Below are 27,964 nucleotides of genomic sequence, written 5' to 3' on the forward strand. Positions count from 1 at the left end.
ACCAGTGAGCCTCTCCGCATTACAGGGATCAGAGAAACAGAACTCGCTACCAAACCACCACATCTGTAGGATATCCCTTTCCAGCTCATTTCCACAGGCACAGACAGGTTCTTGTCTAAATCCCCACCTCCAACAGCTAACTAGCTGTGGCTCAGCAGCCCCATGTATGTGCGCGCACACATTCGCTTAGAGATTACTTCATTTAAGAGTTGCATTACCTCAGCTTCTGCCATGAGCCAAACAGTTTCACAGGGAGCCTCCAATGTCCGACTGATGACAGGGGCCCCACACGTATTCCCACAGTCAACAGGGCAAACTACCATAGGGGAGTGTACATTTATTCAGCTCACAGCCCTACCGGGTTGCCAACATCTCAACACGTGGAGCTTCCCACCAACTTGAAAAGCATGCCTGGTTCTAAGAGGTGCTCAGAGAACGAACACAGTTGCCCGGCTGCAGCTCTGCACTACTAGCTTTAAATCATTTTAACATCGGGCTACAGGAACTGTACACAACTGCCAGGGCTTAAGACACTGATTGATTAAATAGCTCAGTGAAGGTGGCCGGTAATTATTCTAACACTGCCTTTGTAATGTTCACAATGCTCGACTTTCAAACTAAGGAGCAGGAAATAAAGTTAAAATGGCAGACCCACTGGAAGGCCACACTTGGTAATAACTGAACAAATACCCTTGCGGGAAAAGAGAGTATAGAATTCAATAGACAATAGCCCTTTGATGGAAAACATTGCCCTACAGAATTACCAGGCCTCTACAGTATTCCACAGACTGGGTTAAAAATTCAGCAGAAAAAGCACCATTCTCTACCGACTCCTACAGAACGCAGAGAAATCCTCCTGGTGTCATCTCTAATAAATCTGATAACTTTTCCCATCAGGGCACAGTAACAGCCCCAACCAGACTCCACCCAAATACTCCACACCTTTTTGTTGACCTTCAGCAAACACCTTAGGCTTGGTCTACACTACATACTTACTTCAGTATAACAACGTTGCTCCAGGTGTGAAAAATCCGCCCCCCCACCCCACCCCGAGCGACATAGTTATACTGACCTTAATCCCCACATGTAGACAGCACTATGTCGGTGGGAGAGCGGAGGTGGAGTTAATAAGCCAACAGGAGAGCTCTTCACCAGCCGCGCTACAACTGTGCTGATGCCAATCTGCAGTGTAGACCTGCCCTTCATGTTTTATATGTATCTGTCTTTTTCAGTCTCCCGGGCTCTGCCTCCACCTCATTGCATAGGATTCCTCTAGCTCTTCAGTGAACTCACGCCTCATTTGATATCATTTAATCCTCACACCCAGATGCGGGCATTCTGAAGTACCCCACAACAACCCCTTGGACGTAACCCCAACACACTGTGTGTGTATGCTGTTGCCTGATCCTTTAAGGGGTAATAATAATTGTATTGATTGCTAATCAATGCTAATTAATGAGCTGAGGGTAACAGGGTTCTTGTCCCAGAATCAGAGCTAAAACCGACAAGTTCAATATCTTGTAGGGAACCTCGGGTTGCACAGCAAGGACACACCCTGAGGACAAAGCAAAAGCCTTTGCGATTTTTATTAAAACTATTTATTAGTAAAGACAGAAAAGCTCCAAACCATCTAACCAGATAGGAAGAAATACAGTATTGGGGATATCTGTAGTATCATTCCTTGCATATGCTCATACTTATGCCTTTCCTTGAGGGCCTGGTGGTGAGAGACAAAGGACCAGCCCTGTCTCTGGCATGCTGAATGAGTCCAATGGCCCAGATTCCCAAAAGCCCAAAGATTGGTGGTAGATAACAATAAAGAGCTGAAGGGTCAATTATGGGAAACTAACCCATGGTGGTTTGCCCTATTACTAGGCGTGAGCACTATCATGAATATTCATTCTGATGCCCAGGCTTCCATGTCCAAATCCAACTTTCTCACCCTCATGGTATTGGGGTGCTCTTATCCTGTAGGTTAACATATTAATGCCATTTAACTCATTATCATATATGTCACTTATTGCTCAAGCAAGTTCGTGGTTAGACATCACAATTCTGTCCTAAAATATCCAAGCCCAGTATCAGTTCAGTGTTCTTTCTGTTGCCTGGTACCATTAGATATCAACTCCTTCTATTGAGCAAGCTATTCCAAGTTCCTCAAAATCTAGGGTAACAGTCGGGCCATTTTATCTGTGCTAAGGGACACAGGCCTATTATACTTATGCTAACCCGCTTAAGCCAATGTTTTACAGGATACAGGCCAGTAGATTCTGTGTGTTAAGAAAAAAGCTAAGCTAGCTTGATGAAAACTTAGAAGACATAAAATCTTTCACAAGTAAATGAGAAGAACTCAGAGTCTTACTCCCTGGATCCTTTGCATTTTCAGCACTCATTTAAGGTTTTTTGGAACTTGGACACGTCAGAGCACAAGGTCTTTTCCTGAGCACATTGATACAACTGATGTAGTTTAAAAAAAATTCCCTCCTGGTTTTGATCTGCATTTATTCACAGCAGACTTTTGATCTAGCCATCATGTGATTTTTGATATCTTTTACAACACACAATTTCCTATGCCTTCGGCATTTGATCCTGCTGCTCCCATTGAGAGAGTAAAACATGTGGGATAGGCAGAATTAGGGTATTAGTCTCTCAGCACAGAGACTGTCTTACCTGCCTAGCAGATTATAAAACCTGTTATGACATCAAAGCAAATTAAGATGTCTCGAGACAAGGCAGCCTGTGTCACACATGCAACTGTCCCACTAGTTACAGACCTGTTCCACAAGCACCAGACACTTGTTGCTGAATTTCAGATACCTTATATATTGTGATTTCAGTACTCTGGTTTCTTTTAAAGTTACACATTCACAGGGTATAGATCTGGTATAGAGGCCACGTAAAATGCCCTTCGTCCTTGGTGAAGGTCACATCTCCACAAACTGCGTGAGCCAACCCCTGGACACCATCCTATCTGTGGCTTCCATGTGCTGTTCAAAAGGTTTTCAAAATGATCTACAAAGCTGTGAGACTTCTCCCTGTGACCCTTTTAAGAGGGGCCGGCTGCTTCTCCTGCTGGTTCCCAGGACTGGTGGTGGGACATCTTGGCCAGAGGCTACTCATCTGTGGAACTTCCTTGGTTTGTCACAGTTTGGTCAGCTTCAGGGCATAGCTTGAGGTGAAGCAGGCAGGTCGATGTAGCTGCTGGGCTAAAGCAACCGTATGTCTTTGATACAGATGATACTGTTTATAGTTGAAGAGAGTCACCCATGTGCTATGTTGTTGAGGGCCACATAGGGGTCTCCCGGCCTCACTCTGGGGCGTGATATGGAATTCCCAAGTTCCTCAGGCTCCTCCTTCAGCAGCTGAGGGTTCAGGGAGTAAGTTAAGGGCTTCCTGGCCCAATTCCTATCTCTCTTCATGACCCAGAGGGTCTTGCTGTGGCACTAGACCCAACAGTCTCCCCTCTTCCAGATGGAGAACAGCAGCCTGGAGGAGCCTTCACAGCTCCTTGACAGTGTCATTCACTCAAGACTGAGGACTGGACTTCACATTTCTTTCCCCCGCCCTCCTCCCTTTACTGGCTGTATTGTCATTAGTGGTTGTTCCCCCATCATCCTGCCACTTCCCTTCCCATTGCAACCTCTCAGCTGCCCACCCCCACCCTCCCTGCCCATTGCCCTTCTAGCTTTTCTCTTTCCCTTTTCTTTTCTCTTTTCTCTCTCTTCCTGCCCCGATATATTCACCTTTTACTTCAACAATCCCTTCCCCTCCCACAATTCAAACCTGAGTCCCCTGAAAACTCCCATAAAATGAAGACTTTGTGATATAAATGAAAAATATAAACACATACATGCAAATAGCCTGGACTGCCCTGATTTGTTTGCTCCTACGTTGAATACCTGTCTCCACCTGTTGCCTTTACAGACAGTAAGCTCTTGGGGGCAGACACTGTCTCCTTCAATGTGTTTGCCCAGTGCCTAGCAAGAAAGGGGCCCTGATCAGCCCTGGGGCCTTTGGGCACCCACTGTGATGCCAAAAACAATCATCATCGTTGTTCTCCTCAAAGACAAAGTGGATTTGTGAAAAGGAGCAGAGCAGGTTGAGAGTTGATAAGAACGAGTCCGAGTGAAAAGACAAATCTAATCATCCCCAGGTGATGTTCTGAGCAAAAAGAAGCCACCACATCCCACTCCCAAAGCTGGAAAGCCTGCATCATCCTCTCCATCCTCTCACAGGTCACATAGGGTAAAGTTTTCAATTGAAAGTCATTGGGTCGTAGGTGCTTTTGAAAACAGTACCCCTAAATCATGACACTATTTTCAGCTTTACTTTACATACCAAAGCAATGAGCAATGTCGAGAAGTTAAGGCCCCCCGCGATTTATTGTCAGAATAGTCAGTGTGTGTGTTTGGGGGCTTGCATTGTTTTGCTTTTGCTCTTCCTCCTCTGCAGGGTTGGGGAGGGGAAAATCAAGGGCAGAGGAGTAACTTTTAAGCACAAACCAAATTGCACAGCTCTGCTGTAGACTCTGGGACATTCATCCAAATGTTAATTACAAGCAGATTGCTTGAAATCGCACACCGTGTCTGCCTGCAAGCTACAGTTTGACTCACTGGCCTAGCACATTTACTAACATCTTTGATTGGATTACAATAAAAACACGTGGATTTAATGAGGATTCTATCACCCCAGCTCAGGAACCAGTTGAGACAGCAATGACATGCTGGTACCACAACATTTTGTCTAGTCTCGTAGGGACTGATGCAGCTCCTGCTGACTCCAGTCAGCCATGGATCTTACCCTTGAAGATGCGAAACGAGTTATTGACAAACATCCCTAAATCAAGGCTCCTGTTAACACTTTAGAAACCCAGAAGATAGGATGCCGGCTGGCTAGTCTGTCCTGACATAACACACACTCATGCTCTGCTGAAAGGGCTTATCTGTGTTGTCAGCAAGGCTGTGAGGCAGGCGGATAGCCTCTGGGCAGACCTCCCTGGTGGGCTTTCTACAGCCCAGCTGAGACCGTTCAGCCTTCAAGAGGAAAAGCTCCTGCGTCGAAGAGCAATGTTCACATTTGTTTTCTTGGCTAATGAAATCGCCCCAAACTGACAAATCCATGCATCCTGCCTTCTAACAACACACTGAAATGGGAAAGGTAAGGGCAAGGATTCTGCAAAAAAGTGGGTCCAAAAGGTTCAGTGAATTCAAAACTAGAGATTTGAAGCAAAACCGGTATTGTACTAACCCAGGCTTATAACAGAGATATGCCTCCATCCACTTCCTAGACATACCACTGGGGAGCGTGGAAGTCACCGGTGCACACTTAACTTGCAACTAATCCCATATAATTCTTCACCTTCTTTAAAAGAAATGTTTACTTCTTCGGTTCCTCTTATTTTGAAAAGGAAGTAGGTTAATTGTTTCAAGATTATGGCTTGGAGAAATCCCTAAGTTCAACACGGCCAAGGAGTGTTTCTAGCTAGTGGTACCCTACTGATTTCAGGGAGAAAGACCTTTTGCTTCCCCTGACGTTAACAGTCATTCCATTCAGCAACCTCACCAGTGCAATCTATGGACTACAATAAACGGGATAGTGGAGACAAATTATCCTTTTAAGCCTGAGCAGCATCACTCCTACATACATTTTCTGTTTTGTCTGCTGTCCCTCAAATATACATACATACATGCATACACACACACACATATACACCATATATATTCCTTCATAAGACGAATTTTTTTGGTAAAAAAGTGAAGCATTAAAGAGCGGGGGTCGGCTTATCAACGGGTCTACACCAGAATGTGATGATTTTAAGCTCTATTGAATTATTGAATTGAATATCTAATACATTGTCCTTTTGTTTACCTGGAGCGCTTGCAGGCACAGCTCCCAGTGGCCACGGTTTTCCGTTCCCAGCCAATGGGAGCTGCAGGAAGCGGCACGGGCTGAGGGACATGCTGGCCGCCACTTCCCACAGCTCTCATTGGCTGGGAACGGCAAACCGCAGCCACTGAGAGCTGAGAGGCTCCGCGCCTGCAAGCGCTCCAGGTAAACAAAACGTCCTGGCCTGTTAGCGGCTTACCCCAACAGCTGGGAGCCAAAGTTTGCCAACCCCCGAAAAATACGGTCAGCTTATAAAAGGGTCGTAGAGTTTTTGCCATTTTTACCTATCCATTTTGGGGGGTCGGCTTATAAACGAATTGGCTAATGAACAAGTATACATGGTGTATATTTCAGATTTACTCCTAAATGCTCACTTCTTTCACAGTTAAGCACAACAGATTTCTTTTCACACACATGCCTATTTACTTGCTGGATTTTCTGACTGTGTTCATTACCTTCCCCTGAACATTAACAGGCAGACCATGTATTCTACTAACCTCTTTCTCCCAATCAATATTTGTTGTGTAACTCCCGCTAACAGTGAGAGTTATGTACAGTCTTGGATGGGAGAATGGTCTCTTAAACGATCATTTCATCTGTACTCACGAAGGATCATTTTGTCCTTAATAACCAGCACTCAGATGTTCCCCCCTCCCCCAGAGGATTATTTTTACAATGGCAAGATCATAACATTTAATACGATCATCTCTTGTTTATCTCTGCAATTATTTGGGAAATTTAACACAGGTAAAAGGTGCCAGTCTACTTAGTATGGACCATCAATTCCTGTTTAGCTACAAAACAGAATCCATTAGCTTTCCCAAACTGCCTTGCTAAATAGCACAACCATATAGGGCTGTGTCTACACTTCCTTCCCAGTTTTCCCACCATGGTTAGTGCTGCCAGTGGTAATAATGGTACAAGCACTCATGTAAACGAAGTTAAATATCAGGGGGTACCTTCCAACCTTTGTGTCCTTAAAGAATGAGAGCAGGACTTCTGAAATGGTTTCATCCCTGTTGTAAACACAGACCCTCAAGCATATTGCCTATTGGTTGAGTTCTTGAGCCTTTCGCAATACTTCCAGGCAGCCAAAAGCGTGGTGTTTTCAAAATGTTGACAGTCAAGATGCCAGGAGTGCTAGTAAAGGCATCAGGGTGTTACTGTGTTCTACAAATAATGGTGATCTTCCAACTCTTGCTTTAACCTCTCTGGTCCATGCCTGAATATAGGCTACATAAATACTATACGTTTCGTTAGTCTGTCCCTCTTTCCCCCAAAACTAGTTTTTTTACAACAATAAAAAAAAATAAAAATAAAAAGTGAGTGAATATTATCTAGCACTTGAAGGCTGAAACTTAGAACCGTCTGGAAAAAAATGTTGACTAGCTCTCTTGAAAATACTCACATCCTGCAATCCTAAAGTAGACTGCTAGAAATATATACACCAATAGAAGTTAAAGATCTTTTGTAAGGCAGGAACCACACACCAAGTATGTATCTAGACAGCATTTAACCTGCTTTCATTGCTCTCACTCCCCCTTGAGCAAACTAGTTTGGAGCTACCTCAGTCCAAACTGGCAATTTGAATGTGCTAAAAGACAACAAAAAAGCAGCTTTTGGTTTAACTCAACAACTATTTATGGTTTAAATCTGTCCAACCGCTGAGCAACTAACACAACAATTCTCTTTGTAGTGATGTGTTTTACTTGATATTTGCCATTATATTAGACAGACAACGTACTGGCAGATATTAATTGTAGTAAGTTTTGGCTATCCCAAGATCCAAGTATGAGGTTATTTTTACCAGAAGACCATGACTACAAACTACTCCTATGATTAATCTATGTCCGATTTGCAAGGGAAAGAATCTGGAAGACATCCCGTGCAATGTCACCGTGGACAAATAACTTGCACTTCTGCAGAGCACCTACCTTTTGAGCATCTGGAAATGCTTCATGAATTAATTCTACCCTGAAATAGAGGTAGATCCTATCCTCGCTTCACAGACTGGGGACACTGAGGCTCAGTTAAGTGGCCTGGTCCTAGATTACAGTGAGTACTTATTGTAGGAAGGAAAACAACTCCAGTGTCCTGACTCCTAATCTTATGCTTTGCCCCACAAGACCATCATCCCTCCATTCAAAACAAGAAGGAAGCTAACCTGGCCTGCATTGTAAGGCACGGCACTGAGATCAGACCTAGTCCAACATAAACCAAACAGCCTACTCAAAATGGTTTTCCACGTGCAGAAAACGAAGTTCCCATTGTTCTACACGATGGTGATCCCCCCTTAGAAGAGGAGCATTCACCATAAAAATCTACTAGAGCAACATTAAGAGTTAAACAGAAATCCACGAAACACCCCCATCTCTGTCCTCCTCCTTCTAGCCTGCATATCACTTTAAAAGTCTGTCCAGATTTCTTTCTGCTGCTCTGTTTGCCATGGCCTGAGGAAGATCTGTTTCACTGCTGCTGCTTTTCTAAAAAGGAAGGATTACTCATTTCCCTGGAATAGACTCAGCTCCTTTGCCGTTTCCATGTGTCCGCATTATATTTGCAATCTTAAAGAGGACATGCAAATGATCAGAACGGTTCCAACAACCAAACAGAAAAGTCAAAACAGCGTCTCTTCTCGTGGTGTCTGGGAGAACATGATTAATGACAACTTCCTTTACTGGGCCAGGCTCTTGCAAACGTTGGCCTGAACAACCAGCAGACTTTACAAACCAGATTCCTAGTATGAACTCCGAATAAAGCAAACAGAAGAGGTGGGTTTAAGAATACATTATGTTACTCCTGTAAGAAGTGCGCATAATAAATAGCCTGATTTTCCTACATTCATTTTTATTAGTCTTTAAATATTGATGAAGCAAAAATAAGTGGAGTGAGACAGACTATATGGAGATGATCAAACTCGGCAGTCCATACAGAAGCACCTCTCCCCCCGCCAATGAGATGGGGGAGGGGGCCGGAACCATCTGAATAAAGACTGCAGAATTGGCCCTCAGTCACTTTGAGCCAAGTTTGGAACTGGTGCAACTGGGTGTAAATCCAGCCATTTCAATGGAACCTCATGCACTTACCCAAGGAAAATTATTATGCAACATGGTTCCCAGTATTGCATTCTGAGATGCAGGGGCAGAGTCCTGCATGTATGTTGAGTCTTGTGACTTCAACTGGACTCTGGGTGCATGCCAGGGCCCACCTGCATGAATAAGATCAGGGCCCAAAGAAGTTGCCCCTTAACAAGGATAATATTTCTCCCAGCTGTTTTTTGGGGGGGAGAGCACTAGAAGGCCAGTGCAACCATGGATTCAGAAGCAATGTGTCTAAAAGTTCATAGGTAAACTGAAATCATGAACGTTTAGCAGAGAAACAGAGAAAGAAATGGAACTTTTAGTGTGACACTAGTACAGGACCTGTCTCAGCAACAATACAGTCACAGGGAGAAGCAGCGGGTTTTAGGATAGTGGAATGCGTCACTGTCCTGTGCACATCTGGCCTTCTCATCACTCAGACAGCAGATGTACAGACTTAAATCTACCCCCCAGTGCAAGAGCTATTTGTGTGCGTAACTTGGAGTTTGGCTGGGAAGCAACAAGGCCACTTCTGTTCCTATATCAGTGCAATCCCTTTGCATTTCAAAAGCAGGGGGAGGTTCCCTTCAGCTGCTCTTTATTAAACTGGAAGACATACAAACTGTTCCTCCTGTGAACAGATTTCTCCTTTAGAGCTATCCTCAAAAGGAAGTCAAAATCTCTGGCCCGCAGAAGGATCACAATGAAGGCATACGGATACTCTTTGCCAACACATGCAAATCATGGGTCTGATCCAAAGCCCACTGAACACAATGGAAACAGTCCCCCAACCCAGACTTCAATGGGCTTTGAATCAAGCCATATGAGAGCATAGTAAATTCTCTAAGGATTTCGTTTATCCGTTGTAATGTTACTTTTAAGCAGTGCCAGAAACAAAATCTTCAACTCCTCTTCATTGTTCTTGACACAACATTTGGTCCTTTTGAGCCAGAGCCTAGAAGTCATGGCCTCAAACTTCATGTCTGAAGAAGTCATGGGATCTTGTAACTACCACTTCATGCAGGCAGAATCTCTAAAAGTTCCTGCACTAATGGGTCCCTTTTCTTGTTATATTGGTATGGCGTGTCATGTTTAAGGCTGCCATCCAGGGTTAAATTTGAGAAGATAAAGGCCAGAGTGTCAGGAATACTTTTATCAGTCCTGGTTTTGATTTTTGGCATCTAGGATCTCAGATTAACCCTGGACTCTGGCATAGTCAAATCAGCTCCTCCACCTGCCAAAAATGTCCAGTACTGGGTGCCATCATCATCACTGGGCAAGCATATCCTGTGGGAAAAGACATTTTCCTCTGTAGAATGAGGGAATTACTCTGATTACATCATTTAAAAAATGGTTGAAAAATTCAATTCTGATTTTACAATCTCTAATGAACTAGATGGGGATGGCAGGCAAAGTGCAAAAAGACCTAGCTTTTTACAAGAGCAGGATCAAATGGTTTTAAATGATTTTCCAGTACTCTCATTTGAGAAAATGTAATTCATTGTAAAACAGAAATTGCTAAGGAGTAAGTCTCGCATGGTCAACCTTTGAGTCTAAGGTTTAAAAGAGAGGATAGAGGGTAGAGACGTAGCCTCTACTTAACCTGCTCTGTTGGGAAGAATTTTGTATTTCAATCTGATCTGCCTTTAATTGGTTAGGAGGCATTTTGTCACCCCAGAGCTTTAAAGTTTTAGTTAAGGCTATAATGGAGAATGCAGGCAAATACTCTGTTGTACACTTAATAGTTTGAATATAATTCAATCAGCTACCTAAGAAATATATTCTTTCATGGTAAAAGTATCTTAATGTTGCAAAGCAAATGCAAATTCGGGGATTTAAACTGTTGAGAGATGATTCTATACAAGTAAGTGCTGATGTCGGGGGGGGGGGAGAATTCTGAGAAAATGACAAGTAATAGTAAGTTGAAAGCAGTAGTTATTTTTCTGGCTTTTAAAAGATACAAAGAACTTTGTCATCTAAATTATCTTTACTTCTTAATTATGAGTACAAAGTTGCAGGCAGTGATGAAGACTGAGCTGACAGAGATTTTCCCCACATTCTGGCTTTCTAATTATTTGGTCATTCTTTTTTACGCATGGAAAGATGACTTGCAGATTGCAAACTCTTCATAACAGCTGCCTAATGAGTCATGATTTGACTAACTTTAGACTGTATGCTCTCTGGGGCAAAGTCTGTCATCTGTTACGCTTGAACTCCCGTGTATCTGTCTGTACCCACCTGCTGCCTCTTGTTTTACACTTAGATTGGAAGCTCTTTGAGGCAGGGAACGTCTTTTTGTTCTGTGTTCGTACAGCACCTAGCACAATGGGGTCCTGGTCCACAATAAGTCTCTAGGATCTACCATGATGGAAACAACTCAAAAAGAGCAAAAAAATTGGGCTTGTGTGCTGGATTCTTTCCTTCTTTTTGATGTATAAAGACAAAGTGGGTTTTTTTTTTAAGCATTTTTTCCTGCTTCGTTTTTGCCATAAGAAACATGCGTCTTATGTGCACTGGAGGATGGCGTCCTCACAAGAGTCAAGAGAAAGCTGAACAATGGAGCGGGGAAGGAGGTTTAATCACACTGTTAAAAAGTCTGTATGTTAACTCAATAGCTAATTAACAACTGGAATAATAAATGTTTGCTAAAGATTCACCACCCTCCCCCTTCAGTTAAGGTTAGAGCTCACAATATACAACTCCTGAGACCTCTAACGGTATGTCTACACTGCACACTAACCATGGGCGCTGACTCAGCCCAACCCCCAATTCCATCCACACACAAATCAGTCTTGACTCGGGTCAGCAAGCACTCAGGACCCAGGTCCTAGGAACCTGCTAGGAGGAGGGGTCAGAGCCCGAGTTCCGCTGATACTTGGGTCCAAGACCTGTCATTTTGCAGTGTAGACACAGGTCAAGCCACAGATCTAAGTCAAAAGGTCTGTGCAGTGCAGCATTGACGTGATAACACAGCTGCGAGTCCAGAGTCCAGCAACTGTAAACCTAGGTTTACAATGCAGTGTGGATTTGTGAACACTGAGTCCACAAGCCCGGGTCCCATCAACCCAAGTTTACAATGCAGTGTGGACACACCCTAAGTGGTATCTAGTGAAAACAGGAAGACCAGTCTTCCATTTATCTAGGTACTGTGACAGGGTCAGGCCAGATGGCTACAGAAGAGTGACAGAAGGCAGATATATTAGTCCCAAATTAAGTAGATCCCTTTCCCCTGGGTAAGGTGACAGGGGCAGTTCCAGAACAAGCAGGAACTTGGTGGAACCAGTTAAGGTAGGCAGGCTAATTACGATACCTGGAGCCAATTAAGAAGAAGATGCTAGAATCAATTAGGACAGGCTGGCTAATCAGGGCACCTGGGTTTAAAAAGGACCTCACTTCAGTTAGGGAGAGGTGCGTTATCAGACACCAGGTAGCTGTCGCACAGCCGTTCCAGGAGGCACTCTAGACAGCTGCATTCCACAGGGCCCTGGGCTGGAACCCGGAGTAGAGGGCGGGCCCGGGTTCCCCCCAAACCTCCTAACTCCTGGTCAGACACAGGAGGAGTTGACCTGGACTGCGGGTTCCACCAGAGAGGAGGTCTCTGAGCTGTTCCCCAACCTACATGGTGGATCAGGAGAGACTGTGGGGGGTTGTTCTTCTCTTTTTCCCCATGCTGGCCAGTGATGAGGTTATCTGAGTGAACGGCAGATTTGAGCCACGAAAGTAGCCAAACTGAGGGCTGCCGTAAACCTCTGAGGCAAGCAAATTCTCCAATAAGCGCAGGACCCACCAAGGTAGAGGAGGAACTTTGTCACAGTACTTACATAGCTCCATCACAATAGTATCTACGCATCTCGCAAACATTAATTCATTTATCTTCACAGAGCCCCGTAAAGTAGGGAAATGGTGTTATCCCTGTTCACAGATGAGGGAAACTGAGGCACGGAGATTAAATGACTTGCCTACAGTCACCACTGGGAGACTGTGACACAGCCAGGAATTAGACCACAAGGCCATCCTTCCTTGCCTTACCTAGCAAAGCTAAGTAGTGTCAGAATCATTTGCCTCAATTATTATTAAGTATTTGTATTATCATAGCCTAGTCATAGACCTCGTTGTGCTAGGCACTCAGTGACATCAAGTACTCGGAACAGCTGAATAAAACGAAAGAATTTTGGAAATGTTTTATTAAGTGATTAGGTTTGGCTCCAGCAAACAGGATAGTACAGTGCTTGCTTGCACCACTTCTGTTAAAGCAGCAGTGCATATTCACCCCCATGGATGAAGGCCAACTAAACTTTAGGTGACATTAGAAACAAGTATTTGATTTTACAAATTGTATGACAAGACAGCAGAGCAGCAGGCAGTAAAAATGGTGTTAATATAACCTTTGCCACTTTCTTAAGTATTCAGCTGAGACAGAGAGAGAACAGGAGCTGGGGGTGGGGGAGAAGATATACTTCAATATCCTTCCAATTAATCCATATTGGAGATTTCTGATAGTAAAAGGTTCTTTAATCCAGCAAAGAGAGGCATAACAAATTCCAAAGGCTGGAAGCTGAAGCCAGACAAATTCAGACTGGAAATAAAGACACCAATTTTTAGCAGCAAGGGTAATTAACCATTTAAACAGCTTATCAAGGGACATGGTGGATTCTCCGTCCCTCTGAGACTTTAAATCAAAACTGGACGTCTTTCTAAAAGATATGCTCTGGCTCAAACAGAAGTTATGGGCTTAATGCAGAAATGATTGGGTGAGATTCTCTAGCCTGTGTTATGCAGGAGGTCAGACCAAACTGTCATAACGGTCCCCTCTGGCCTTACAAATCTATGAATCTTTTCACAATGAACCTTAGTGACTGTCTTGGTGCTCAGAGACACTCTTGAACAAGCAGGGCATTTCATAGGTCTAGTTTGTCCCCCACCAATCCTAATTGCCAATTATTTGCCCTCCTTTATTCGGGGCTTTATTTTACGAGATATATCTTGCCCGTGGTACAGAAGATAGTTTACCCTCCTCTATTAGGCCTCTCTGTTTAATTACAATTTAAGATGAATTGATCTTTCCATTAATAAGCCTGTAAAGCAATTTGATTTTTCAAGAGTTTTATGCTCAGTTTGGCAGCAGAGAAATCTGAGTGATGTTCCTTCACTCGTCAATACAGTGTAGAGCACTGCTGTGCCCTTTATGGACCAGCTAATCCTGTTTTCCACTCTTTTGCTCCAAAAAAAATCCTTGCTCTGGTTTCCTTGTCCTCCATGCTTACTTTGAGCAAAGTCGAGGGGCCAGATTAGCTCAAACAGCTTTATTTTTGTCAACAGACAGCTGAATGGTCCAGGTCACGGCCCACTTCTGTTTCGAGACATTTAGGGTTTTAGATGAGTTACAATGGAAAAAATGAAAGTTATTTTAATGTATTTAATCTGTGAGCCTCCTTGATTCTTAGCCAATGGAGGATGACTACAACCACCATAGCCAGTACCACAGTAGTACACTACATTTACTGCGCTTGTGTAAGCCCTTATTTTCAGGCTATCCATGTGTACTCGTATGGCCCCCCCCATAACTATTACCTGAACACCTCACAACACCCCTGTGAGGTAGGCACATACTATTACTCCCACTGTACAGATGGGGGAACTAAGTGACTTGCCCAGGTCACACAAGACTTCTTAGTCTGTGGCAGAGGAGGGAACTGATCTTGGGGCCTCCCTCAGCCCAGATTAGCACTGTAATCATGGGACCACTCTTCCTCTCAGCCAATCCGAACTTTCCAGAAAAATCATCCTCTGTGCTAATAAGCATGAGATATTTCAGCCTTGGCAATGGGTGGGCTTCTATTTGCTAAGGTCATTCTGTTAGGCTGTTTTGAGTTTCTGAGGGAAAATTCTGCCTATTCTTTCTTTGCACTACAGTACTGCAAAAATGGTTTTGTTCTCGACCATCGGTCTCAACATCCAGTGTATCTAGTCCACAGGGAGTTCTGTGTTCTCTATCATTTGCCCTGGCCCCGTGACTTCATCAAAAGGACTCACCCCGATGCTAAAAACTAGCTCTGTCACACAGCCATGCACCCATCATCTCACACAGAGAAACATCAGGTAGAAGCCTAAGGCAAAAGGTCTTACACAGGGACCAGAGAGTTAACATACTTGGTTACAGCAGAACGTTGGCCAGGGCATTCCACAGCTAAGAGCACACTGATGAGCGCATCCTGCCATCACCTCCCAAACGTTCAAATCTAGGAACTGTGGTGGGAATTACGGGACAGATTCTGCACTTAGTGACTCCAATGTCATTTCAGAATTAGTTCAGACGTACATCAGACTCTGGCCCTAAAAGCTGACTTTTCTGGCTCTGGAGTTATAATGTAACAGATGTTTGCACTTAATGTCTGGTGCTGTCTTTATTTGGTAACTCATACACAGATATTCCCCCCCCCCCACCCCACCCTATTCTATTAAAAGCTTTACCAAGGCCCTTATGTCTGCTGTTGTGGGAGACGAACTGCTTTGGCAACATTTTCAAAGTGCAAGGCAAATGAATTGGCTGTTCTATGAATAATTAAACCATATTACAATTTATCTTCACCACCACAATTATGGGCATCACTGATTTGTTGCATGTGCTTTATCTGTATCACTGCTACCAGCCTGCAACACCTGAAGGTTTGCAGCATGGTTTCAGAATCATCCTGCCAATAAAAGCTTTTCATGTAATACCACAGGTCACATGGGGACAAGGTAACATGAACACCACAGGTCCTTAGGGGTGGTTCTCCGTGAATTACAGCCCTCTCCATAGGCTGGTGAAGTTCAGGTTTGTCACAAAAGAGAGATATGCTATGATTAAACTTAGGGTTGCAAAGCCAAAAGTTAGGCAATGCCAGTATTAAGGCTACCCTAAGACTAATTAACTACACATTTAATTAATGATATAGAAGTCCTGTGGGGAAAAAAGCTATGTGATTGAATAATGTTTCATAGTGCGCACACACACAAGGGACAATCTTAATTCAGGCATTTGCTAACTTTCCAGTGCTTGACTCTGCCAGACAAACAGAAGGCTCCCAAACAGAAGGCTCAAGGTCCCAGCAGACAGCGGGTGGGCTGCCGTATAGTGGGCTCTGGGTCCTGGCTATGCCCCGGCCCCGCACTGTGGGGTCCGGGGTCAGGGTCTCTGCCCCACGCCCGACTCTCCACTCCTGGCCCCATTCTGTGAAGGGGTCTCTGGGTAGAGGGCTCTGGGCATAGGGATTGGTGGAGAGGATTAGGTGGGGAGGCACTGTGGTTCTCAACCTGTGGCCCAGGTAACACTCTGTGGGCCGCATATGCAGCCAACAATGATAAACAGGTTGAGACCCACTGTGCTAGGGTAATAAAAGGGGTTCTGTCCTTTTATCCTGTCCCACCTAATCCTGTTTTCACCCACGCTCACATTTCTAAAAGATGCCAAGTACCAGCCTAGATAAACCTTCCTGAAGCAGAAGACTGTAACAGGTCCAGCAGAAACAGTCCACATCAGAAGAAAACAGAAAGAGAAAGCTGTTCTTGGTGTCCATTCTGTACCAAGTGAGAAACCAACCAGATAAACTTAACAAGCCTGTGTAAACTATAAAAGATTTGGGATGAGGTCCTTCGAGAAAACATACTGATGGGATAGACACATACAAAGTTCATTCTAATGACTTCAAGTTCTGCCACGAAGTATATAGGCCAAGACTGTCAGAGGTGACAAGTGATTCCGGGTACTCAATCCGAGACACGTGAGGAATGTGATTTTCAGAAAGTGCTGAACCTGCCCTCTGGAAATCAGGCCCCTTTAAAAGTATCTCGGGTTGGGCACCAAAATCTGGGAGACACGCAAAATCATTAGTCACTTTTATAAATTCTTGGCCATGGGCAGTTTTACCCACTGCTTTAGTTCTGAGTTTCTTAGCAATGTTGCAGTGTTAAGGGTAGTTATATTCTCCTGTCCCCGCCCCTCCTCCCTCCCCCCCAATTCAGGCAGGGAGAGAGGCACAGATTAGCTGCTTAATCCATTCAAAAGGGTTGTTAGAATGACAGTATTGCTCTTATATTACATTCATGTGCTTCCGGAAAATACTTAGACTGATGCAATGCACAATCTACTTGAGAGGTTTCTGAGGTAAACACACTTCAAACATTTGTAAACATTTAAAAAAACAGGAATATATTTATTTTTCTTTAAAAGAAGGAATATGCTGCTGTGCAACACACTGAGGCGTAATCCAGTTTCTCTCTTACAGGACAAAATGACCATCTTAATTCTGAATTTTCACTCTGGGTTTCACCTGTGCAACATTCTCAATTATAGATTTACAATTTTAAGGCGAGAAGAGACCACTACGATCATCTAGTCTGACTTCCTACAGAACACCAGCCAATGAATTTAACCCAGTAATTCCTCTATGAAGTCCAATAACTTGTGGTTGAACTACAGCATATCTTTCATTTAAAGATTCCAAGTGATGGAGAATGTCTCTCTTCCCTTGGTAATCTATTCTAATGGTTAATCAATCGGTTAGTAATGTCAATCAACACCGGTAATTTTAAACATAGTTTTAGATCATTTATTGCCTGTGATAAAAACTTAAAATGAAATGTAATTGCCTGCAGGATTCTCCTAAGCGGACTAAACAATAAGATCCTTATTGCAGAGAGGCAGCGTAACTCCAACTATTGGGAGTAATTTATGTTTGGCAGCTGAGGAAAGCTGGCAATTTATATGCAAAACTTTCAACCCACAACTGCTGAGGTATAAGCCAGCACCCTTCTCGTTTTTCCAGTAACCAGAAGTGATTGCTGACCCATTTTGCTGAAGGTCTCTCTATAGATCCAGGTCTGGTGGTAACAGAAGAGTGCTTTGCCCCTACATAGGATGTGCAAAAGTGCACTAAACCTGAATACTCGATCTTAGTATCCACATTTCAAAGGAACCATATCTCAAACAAAAACTGAACTCACCTCATGCCAAAAAAGAGAGATGTGGCTGCCAATTTCAAGCTAAGTTCCTCAAACTGAATTGAGACTGGGAGGAAGTTCTTCTGCTTTACATATTTTTACACAGCCTAATGGAAGGGCAGGAACAGAGCCAACTTGTTTCACTTTATTCTGCACTTGCTTTAAGTAATATAAATGTAATTTTTGTCAGCAGAGCAAGGTTGCTTCAAAGCATTCACAGTTGCTTAGGCCCTGGAGGGAAAATCACCTAGGGGTACCGACACTAGTGGAAAAGGCAGAACAGCAGCTAATGTGAAGGGGAAGAGATGCACACCAGTGTTGACAAATGCAAGGTCATGCACAATGGAAGCTACTGCTCATGCTGATTGCTGGGTTCTACATTAACTGTAAGAGTCAAGGTGGGCAACTCAGTGAAAATAGCTGTTCCATATACAGCACAGGCAAAAAGAAGCCCAAATCTTAGGGCGTTTACAGAACTCACAGAATCACAGATTCATAGATTCCAAGGCCAGAAAGAACCACTGTGATCACTCAGACGGACCTCCTGTATTACACAGGCCACAGAACTTCCCCAGAGTAATTCCTAGAGCAGATATTTTAGACAGGATAGGAAATAACATTGATAACTTGTTATAATGGCATTATAATGTTATCTCCCATCCCCACCTGAAACCCTCTGTTCAGTTCTGGTCCAATAAACAGAAGAGATCCGCAGATGACCAATATAAAGGATTAGAGGCCTAGAAAGAATTTCATGAGAATCGAGATTAAAATATAAAGAGTCCCACTCTCCGCTTTTTAAAAAAAAAAAGTGAACATGATACAGGGATAGAAAATAATGAATTGTACAGAGAAGATAAAATCTGGTGCTTGTATTTACCCTCTCCTAATACAACAGCAAAGAACAGTCAATGAAACTGACTGAAAGGCAACTGATGGGAAGAAATTATTTTTATGCAACACAGAATTAATCTGTGGAATTTATGGCCACAAGATATCAATGAGGCCAAAAACTTTCAAAGATTAAAGCATTAGCTATCTATATGGATAATGAGAACATCCACGTTAAAAAAAAAAAGGGAGGGTGGGGATAAACCTTCATGTCTATGGTCATACACCAACCCCTCAATGCACAGGGTTAGGAATAAACTTCTGCTATCAGTATTCCATAATTGTCCTGCCATGAGTGCAGGGGACTGGACTAGATGACCTCTCGAGGCCCCTTGATCTAGTCCTATGATTAGGGGGATTACCGGATCTTTTAATGAAGCATGAAGGCAGAGGCGACGCATGGGCGGGGGGAATGCGGGGTCATGTGCCCCCCCAGATTTGTTGCTTGGCTTGTACTGAAGCATACTCACACAGACTGAGCATGCTCAGTATCACTGCTGAAGCCAGCTGCCCTCACTCCGCCCTCCCTCCTCCCTGCCCCAATCAGCAGACAGGGGTGATCTCTTATCAGGGTTTGTCTACACTTCAATTAAACACTCAGGGCTGGCCTGTGTCAGTTGACTTAGGTGCTCAGGCTAAGCCACGATTTAATTGCCATGTAGAAGTTGAGGCTCAGGCTATCGCTCATGGGGTCCCAGAGCCTGGGCTCCAGCACGAGCCCAACATTTACATCGCAATTAAACAGCTCCTTAACCTGGGTCAGCTGACACAAGCCAGCCATGTGTTTTTAATTGCAGTGTAGACAGACCCTCAGAGACAGAATGGCTCACTAGTCTAAGAGGGTTCCAGTCTAGCAATTCCTCTGTAGGTGTCAGGATGGAGGAAGGGAAACATTCTGAAATAGCAACCAAAGCTCAGAGTCTCAGTGTCAAATTCTGCTCAGTCACAGCCACTGAAATCCAGAGCAGCTCCACTTCACATGAAATGTATTAGTCTAGATTTACACCGGTGCTGCTGAGCAGAACTGGGCCATCAAGCCCTCTGGTAAATTGGAGGCATCTCCATAGGCTCTGTCGAGATGATAAAGGGCAGCTGCCTATTTTGGATGACTCCATAAAATAATATTTCTGAGAACTAATTCACCCTAGCGTTCCAAGATTTTCATTTGGCCTTTGAATGTTACACCAATGCTAACCCAAGCTACCCCATGCTTCATTTACACAAAGTAGGGGTGTGTTAGAGCTCCACAATCCTTCTAAAATACCATCTCTCTAGTCCGTGCTCAGCCAAGCGTCACAGCTCCTTCTTGACCTTGGAAAGAGTTAACTTAAAAAGGGAGAGGGGGCAGTCAGCAGGCGTGCTTTGCCTTCAGAACACAGGGCTCACTGCCAGCACACAACTCAGAGCTACGGACTCAAGCAGCAATATGATTAACAGCATTTTTAAGCCAAGTCCCCTCCGTGCTGCCTGCTGATTCTGTTTCGTTTTTTAAAAGTAAACACAGGTGAGACAAACCCAAGGTTAAAGCCTAAGACACAAAGGTGTTCCTACTGGCCAGCCACAATGCACTGATAAAGGATGCTGCTGGGTTCATTGCTGATTTCGCTGGTTGGATCGCTCCCTGGGCAAATTTTAGAGTTGACTCAGAATGCAGGAAGCAGGTTTTGAGCAGTGGGCTAAGTTTCCCTTTATACAGCCTTTAAGATGTGTAATCCCAGCCATCACTAGAGGGAGAGAGAAATACCTCCACGCCTGAGAAGTTACATTTCAGACTTTCATACCAATGTTTGCTAACTGAAGATGAGCGTCCAGTTTAGTTACATAAATGCTCATTAAAAGGCAGCTGTTCTGAATGCTCCTACTCATCACTCTTCTCTCTCCAGCGACTCAGGGGCTGAAAGCTCCACCTTATTTGAAAATCGGTCTCACTACCGACTGTGACTATCCTGCATGATGTTTACCGCTCCCGAAATGCTTCCCTGCCTCTGAATTGGAAGTTCTCTGCACAGCCCTCTGACTTGCAGTATTACCGCTATCCCCACGGTCAAAAGTCAGGCCTCCCAAAATCATGAGTGGCTTAAACACATGAGATTTCTTTAATTAATTTTGGTTTCTTTTTATTTGCCTTCCAGATTTTAGCCTTTAGGGTGCACTCAGGTCACATCTTCCAGCATTTTTCCGTGATCACTCAGGCTAGAGATTTGCTTTAATAAGAGCTGAGGTTCTCCTGACTCCAGGAGTTTGGGCTTTAGTAAAACCATCACGTATCAGGAGGCTCACATAAAAGCGCAAAAGCTGGCGGCACCGGAACTGGCGTTCCGTCAGTAACACTTTACACCACCCTGTAAATGACAACCGACTGCTGAAAGCAAAAAGATCAGGCATGCTGGAGCAATGACTTACAGGTAGAGGGAGACGATGTGGGAAGAAGGAGATCTCAGGGATGGAATTGCTGTCAGCTCATTGTTATTCAGTCGTCTGGAACAAACAGAAATTAAATTGTTTAAACAAGCAGCTCAGAATGAAGTATGTACTAGCTTGATCTGGCTTGAGTTAGGTGTTTTGTATGAACGCCCAGCTAATTACCTGTCATCAAGAGCGTAACTCGCCTACAAGTCTGATCATTTGGCAAACGTTTCCACATTCAGGTGTTTGCTGTATCTGCCGTTCCTATCTCAAAGTCACACCGAAAAGCATGTCCGGTTAAACCCCCCGTTACACACTCAAGAGCTGCCGCCACACTGAAAAGCATTCGTGGAACACCATACCAACCTGTTGGCACTTAATGGCACGGCCCCCACTCGAGCTCAGCTTCCACGGAAGCTAGTGGGAGCTAAGCTTGAGGGAGGATAATTATATGCACACCTATCACACCTTTCACGAGAGGCAGAGCACAAGCACGCCACAGGTGAAATTAAACCGTGTGACACCAAGGGTGCGTTATGTATAGTGAGCCGCATTTTGCGATGGGAAACCAGAGGCACGGAGAGAGGGAGTCTGTGGCACAGCTGGGAATGGAACCTCAGGACTATCAGCAGCATTTATTCGTCTGGCACAAGCACCCATAGGCCTCAGCTATGATCCGTGCCCCACTGTGCTAGCCATGGTACACACGCATAGTAGGAGAAGCCCCTGCCCCAAACAGCTTGTCTACACACAATTTTTATACCATTTTAACTATACTGGTTCAAAACTAGTCTACATATAGCTCTCTAGTTTGGTTGCAGTTATACTGGTGATTACACTGGTATAACTCATTCTGGTACATTTAGGGGAATAAACTATAGTATAAGGCACTTTTCTGCCAGCAGGACTGTGACCACAGCAGCAGCTGTACCACTTTAACCATTTTGATAAAAAAATTAGTTTGGTTAAATTCATAAAAACTGTGTGTGGACCAGGTGTAAGCACCAGAGCCACCTCAAGGATAAATGGGAGAAGCTCCACCCAAGAGGAGGAACAGACAGACAGACAGGCCAAAGTCCTACAAGCTGTCCTACCAGTGAGTAGTAATGTGTTCATGGTCACATCGGTAGTCCATGGCAGAGCCAGAAATTAATCCTAGATTTCCTGGCTCCCAGGCCAGCTCTCCTACCACACCTGTAGGCTTCATCTCTGCTACGAACATTGAGTTCCTCCCCACACCGACATGTCACGTTGATTCTTACTCTCAGGCAGGAAGCAAGATACTGGCTGCTTGGCTCAACTGTTTTAGAAACTGAAGAGCACAATTAACTCTTATCTAGCACTTTTCATCCATAGATCTCACAACGCTTTCCAAAAGGCGGTCAGTATCATTATCCTGATTTCACAGATGGGGTCTTGAAGGTGCAGGAAGGGGGAAGTGACACGCCTAAGGTCTCCCAGAAAGTCAGTACCAGAGCTGGGAATAGAAGTCAGGTGACCTGAAACCTAGGTCAGTGCCCTGTCCACAAGGCCACTCTGCAGGGACACACCTAGAAAAAGCCATGATGGTATGTTAAAAGTGTCATGCAAGTAGTTCAAAAAAGGCCCACAAGCCACCATTTTGTTGCCGTAATCCCATCAGTTAAAAAAGAAAGTTAAATACAATAACTTTAAATAATTCAAAATGGGTCACTAACTCTATTTACACATCTGTCACATGTCTAGCGAACATTTGCTCTGATCGGGGTACCTGCAATCTTTCTGAAGAACATTACTCATCAGCTATTGTTCTGCAGAGCCAACAACAATTAAGGAGGAGGTTTGGCTACTACTGCACTACTGAGCAATCGGATACAGAAATGTCTCTTCCACAGCCTAATATTTGAAGCATTTCTCCGAGTGAAAGCAGATCTGTGTCATGTGACCAGCTCTTCCTCAGTTTAAAGAGCCCTTGTTTGTATGGTGAATTAGTCAATTAATTACTATAACAGCCGCTTGTCTGGCTGCTTGAAAATTACCTAATTTCTTGGCCACCTTGTTTGCTTCCCCCTGACCATGCTGAAGCAATTACAGCCTTGCCACTGCCAAGACAGAGCAAGGGGCAGCACTCATTGCAAGACTAACACCCCCTGGGGTCCAGGAGCCCCCTCCATGATGCAGAATTTCACAGGGTCTCTCATTACCATCTTTCTAGACTCCTGTTTATACAATCCCACCCTGCCCCTCATAAAACTATTCCTCTGGATAGACTGAAGGACTCTGCTATAAATGTGAAGTTAAGAGGCCAATGCACGGCTGCACTTAGCAAAAAATCCTTTCTGATTCAAAAGCCCGCAGAGGGGTCCTTACGATGCCTGCTGAAAATTAATAATAATGCAACACAAATACCTGACACCCCCACACACTCTACTAGGCAAAAGGTAGATCCCCCTCCAAAGGAATGAAGGGAGAAATCTTTCTTGCAGCTGCTTCAAAACTACACGTGACCTAGACTCAAATATAAGAAGCCAGCCACAAGGAGCAAAGCAACTTGTAATGAGCAGAAGGTGTAGAAGAGAAGTGGACCAGTGCCATCCTTTGTGCAAGATGGGAGGACGAAAGAGATAAGGGCAATTTAAATTAATCCTGGTTTTGTACAATGTGTGTGTGTGTGGGCGGGGAATTCCACAGTGAATCTACCACAGAACTTTCTTTTGGCTTCTCATATACTATGCAAGGTATTTGATTTCACATGGGCTTCCAGATAATGCCAACAGCATATTAATATGAGAAGGAGGAGGAGGAAAGATTATTATCCCCATTTTACAGGTGGAGAACTGAGGCACAGAGCAATAACTCACACAAAGTCACACAGGAAGTCTGTGGCATAGCCAAACCAATGCATAGTGAAGTCATTTCCTATAAACATCCCCCCCGCCCCCAATGGAGGTTACCTGTTTCAGAATGCACTGTAAGCGGGGTCCACCTTGTTTGACCATTAAACAAAAGAGATGTTAACATTCTCCTAAAATCTTCAAAAGTACCAGGGGGTGGGAAGGCAATACAGTCGTCACCATGCCACTATAAAAATCACACTGGTGAGTTCAGTTTGGTGTGTTTGTGTGTACTGTAAAGGACAAACCCAACTAGAAATCTGGTCACTTAAAAAGAGTTACAGGAAGCTTTCCTTATCTATTATTGGGAGTGGACTACATCCACACTGATTGAATTGGCCCTGTCAACACTGGTTCTCCACTTGTGAGGTAACTCCCTTCTCTTCATGTGTCATTATATAATGCCTGCATCTGTAATTTTCACTCCATGCATCTGAAGAAGTGGTTTTTTTACCCACGAAAGCTTATGCCCAAATAAATCTGTTAGTCTTTAAGGTGCCACCGGACTCCTTGTTGTTTTTGAGGACGTTTTCATGTACTTCACCTGCCTCCTGAGTCCCCCCTTTCAAACTGTGTGGTTTCACAATAAGTTTTTCTCTATCTAAAAAAAAAAAAAAAAAAAAAAAAAAAAAAGTCTCTCTCCCCTGTGGCTGTGAGCAAAGCTGGCAAAACACAAAACGGGAAAAGTAACTGACCAACTCTACAGTGACTAGCTGCAAAGTGCAGTCAAATACACAAAATAAACTGGAAATAAAATTTACATTGTGTGCGCACAGGCGCACACATGAACATACTTTACATAATTTGGGCTTAATTCCCATTTACATCCATTGTAGGATCTCTTTAAATTGCCACAGGGGTGTAAAGGAGCTTTAATGTAATTGAGACGCTAGCCCATTTTCCTCCAATGTGTTTCAATTGTCGCCCTCCTGTTGTAGCACTGACTGGCTTGTAACAACAATATGCAAACAGTTCTCTCACTTCCGTGTGATTTTTAATTTGGCAACACCCCTTTATGTCTATCCCAGTAAAGTAGCTCAATCAGAGGTAATGCTCCCAGATCTCAATTCTCGTCTTGATTCACTGAGAGACCAGTTATTGATGGGATGAGGCATGAGAAGGGTCTTCCTTTACTTTGCTTGTGTGCTGTATCCCTTCCCCCTTTCTGAGTGGTAAACTCTTCAGGGCAGAGAATCTCTTAGGGCTTGTCTACACTACCGCGCGGGGTCGATCTAAGATACGCAACTTCAGCTACGTGAATAGCGTAGCTGAAGTTGACGTACTTAGATCTACTTACCATGGTGTCTTCACTGCGGTAAGTCGACAGCTGATGCTCTCCCATAGACTCCGCTTATGCTTTTCGTTCTGGTGGAGTACCGGAGTCAACGGGAGAGCGCTCAGCGGTCGATTTATCGCATCTATACCCGATCCGGCAGGTAGTGTAGACAAGCCCTTACTCTGTATTGGTACAGCGCCTAGTGCAATGGAGCCCCATCCTCGCTGGGTACAATATAAGCAATAAGAATTGAGGTGCCAAGCTTCCAATCTTCACACCCCCAGCTAGCCCCTGAGGTCATATGTCTTCAGGTACTTTCACGTATAAAACCACCACCAAGCCGCTATCGTGTTAGGGTAACATTCAGTGACACAAGACTCGTTGGACTGGCTCTGTGGTTCTATTCTCTACACCCTGAGCAATTTAAGGCTTTCCGGAGTTTAATGAACTTGGAAGATGTATTATACAGAAACCATTTCTGCTGGTCTATATCTCTCCCTTTTTCTCATTGTTGCTCTTATAAATAATCATGCTTGTCTCAGAGCACTCCAGCTCCTCTTGCTGCACCTAAGATCACGAACCTGTTACTTAATAACCAACTGACTGCTCTGTAATCAGGAGGGCCACAGAAGATTAGGCAGGAGGAGAAGTAGCAGGTTCATCCGTAGGGTCCAATCCTGCAGGCATCAGTCAGACAAGACTCCAGCTGATGTACATTGTTTTGCCCATCTGAGGACGTCAGGATTGGGCACAAGAGCCAGTGCTTAATGAAAAGGGATGAAGGACAAGAAGAAACACACAATACCTACAGTGGCATTTCTAAAAGGAAATGTTTCCTCAGCTTCCCAGGGGGCATCAGAAGCTTTTCCAACAGAAACCAAACCTCAAGCATGCCAGTAATTTAACATTCTAATGAAAGACCATTACCTCAACCCACCACTGAAGACATTGAGTCACTTTCATTTTTCACTACCTCAAGTCAGGGCTCATGAAAGTGCTATTAACATCCGACAATCAGAGCAGCAGCGTGGGCATTAACCAGTGAATGTTTACAGAGATCAGAGTTATGAGAGCCTGCAAGTCCAGGGTTGAAATTCCTTCTAATAATATCATCTGTGATGAGGGGATCTCTTTTACTAGTACTCTGTCCTTCACCAACCCCCCCAAAAAACATGAAACAAAACCCATCGTTTTAGGTTCTCAAAGCAGACTGCAAACAAAATTTGTACTGGTTCCAAAAGCAATACAAACTCCAGCGGCAGGAAGAGACAGAGTTAAGTGCTTTCTTGTCCATTACACTACACCTTTGTTTCCTGGGAGATTTGGGTTAGGCTGGCATCAGATGTCACAGCTCAGTCCGTTCTGCCTTGCTACAGGGATAGTCTTTCAGCAAAGAGTCGTGTGTGCGCTCAGGTGCGTTAACTGAACTACTCCCACAGAGCCATGCATGAAGCAGAGAGTGAGGCAAACACCAATGATTTCCAATAGCTGCATGCCAGTTTAATTGAGATGTTGTGTTCTACTAATTGACTGATTTACAAAAAAAGGTAGCACGCAGGTACAGTATGAAAAATACACCATGTCCGATCTGCTGATGCAAGTCAACTAAGGGGTGTCTTGGGAAACCTCCGTGAGCCATCCTGGCAAAAATGCAATTAAAGCCTTGGAAAAAATACTTACACTTCCCGTAGGTTCGGCAGCTCGGCCAAGGCAGAAGGATCGATCTCCGTCAACTTGTTGTAGCTCAGGTTTCTATTAAAATAAGAGACAGTGGGATCAGCAAACTATAGTCACTGTGCTCAGCAAAACCGGGTCATCTTAATTATTCCAGATTGCATTGTGAGATGACCTGCTGTTTTACAAGAGCACTTAAGAAATTGGGTGGAGGGGGAAGAGAAACTTTCTGCTGAGTAAACAAGCCGAATACTTTGTTTCTCCTAGCAGAACATATACAGGTATTCCCTAGGTTTTCCCCCTTTCATATTAATATATGCAGTTAATTTGTCTTAACAGGATACATTTAAGTTTACTATTTTCTTTCTGGTTATTCAGAACCAAGCTACTGATCACAGATAAACAGGTTATTTCCCTGTGAATTATATCAGCGAATCTCCTTCTCAGTACGTACTCTACATTTTCTAACAAGGCTACATCCATCAATATGTCTGAATGGTTCCTTTTTACCATAGACTTTGACCTGGAACTCACTACATGGTGTTGCATGTATTTCATCCACAATTGTGCCAAATTATTGGGAATGTGGTTGCGCAAACACTCACCGCCACTGCAGTGAATAACCCTTGAGCAGACTAGGATAATTAATGAACAACATTGTGTGAGAAAACAAATACACGGCACCAGTTCTAAAGAACTAAGCTTTGCTATAGCTTTGCGAAACCCTCAACTCCCCAAGTTCCATTCAGTTTTTTCATCCCGCATCTGCATGATTAGCAAACCCCACATTACAGGTAAAACCTGCCTGAATTCAGGTAAGGAGGACTTACTGGTAGAGAAAATGTTGATTAAAACCCAATCAACTAACAATGTGCGAGACTCAAATGGGGGCTAAT

General features: G+C 43.9%; 1 protein-coding gene across 2 annotated transcripts in view; it reads right to left on the minus strand.

Annotated features, from left to right (window-relative positions):
- The window catches only part of LRIG1 (leucine rich repeats and immunoglobulin like domains 1), a 126,325-nt gene that overhangs the window by 46,118 nt on the left and 52,243 nt on the right, over positions 1–27,964 (minus strand). For both annotated transcript variants that reach the window (XM_043550669.1, XM_007061478.4), the window contains exons 2-3: positions 27,075–27,146; positions 21,243–21,317 (exon numbers count right to left, since the gene is read on the minus strand). In XM_043550669.1, the coding sequence (XP_043406604.1) occupies positions 21,243–21,317; positions 27,075–27,146 (147 nt within the window). The remainder of the gene's footprint in view (positions 1–21,242; positions 21,318–27,074; positions 27,147–27,964) is intronic.

This window comes from Chelonia mydas, chromosome 7 (assembly GCF_015237465.2).
Source record: "Chelonia mydas isolate rCheMyd1 chromosome 7, rCheMyd1.pri.v2, whole genome shotgun sequence".
NCBI lineage: Eukaryota > Metazoa > Chordata > Testudines > Cheloniidae > Chelonia > Chelonia mydas.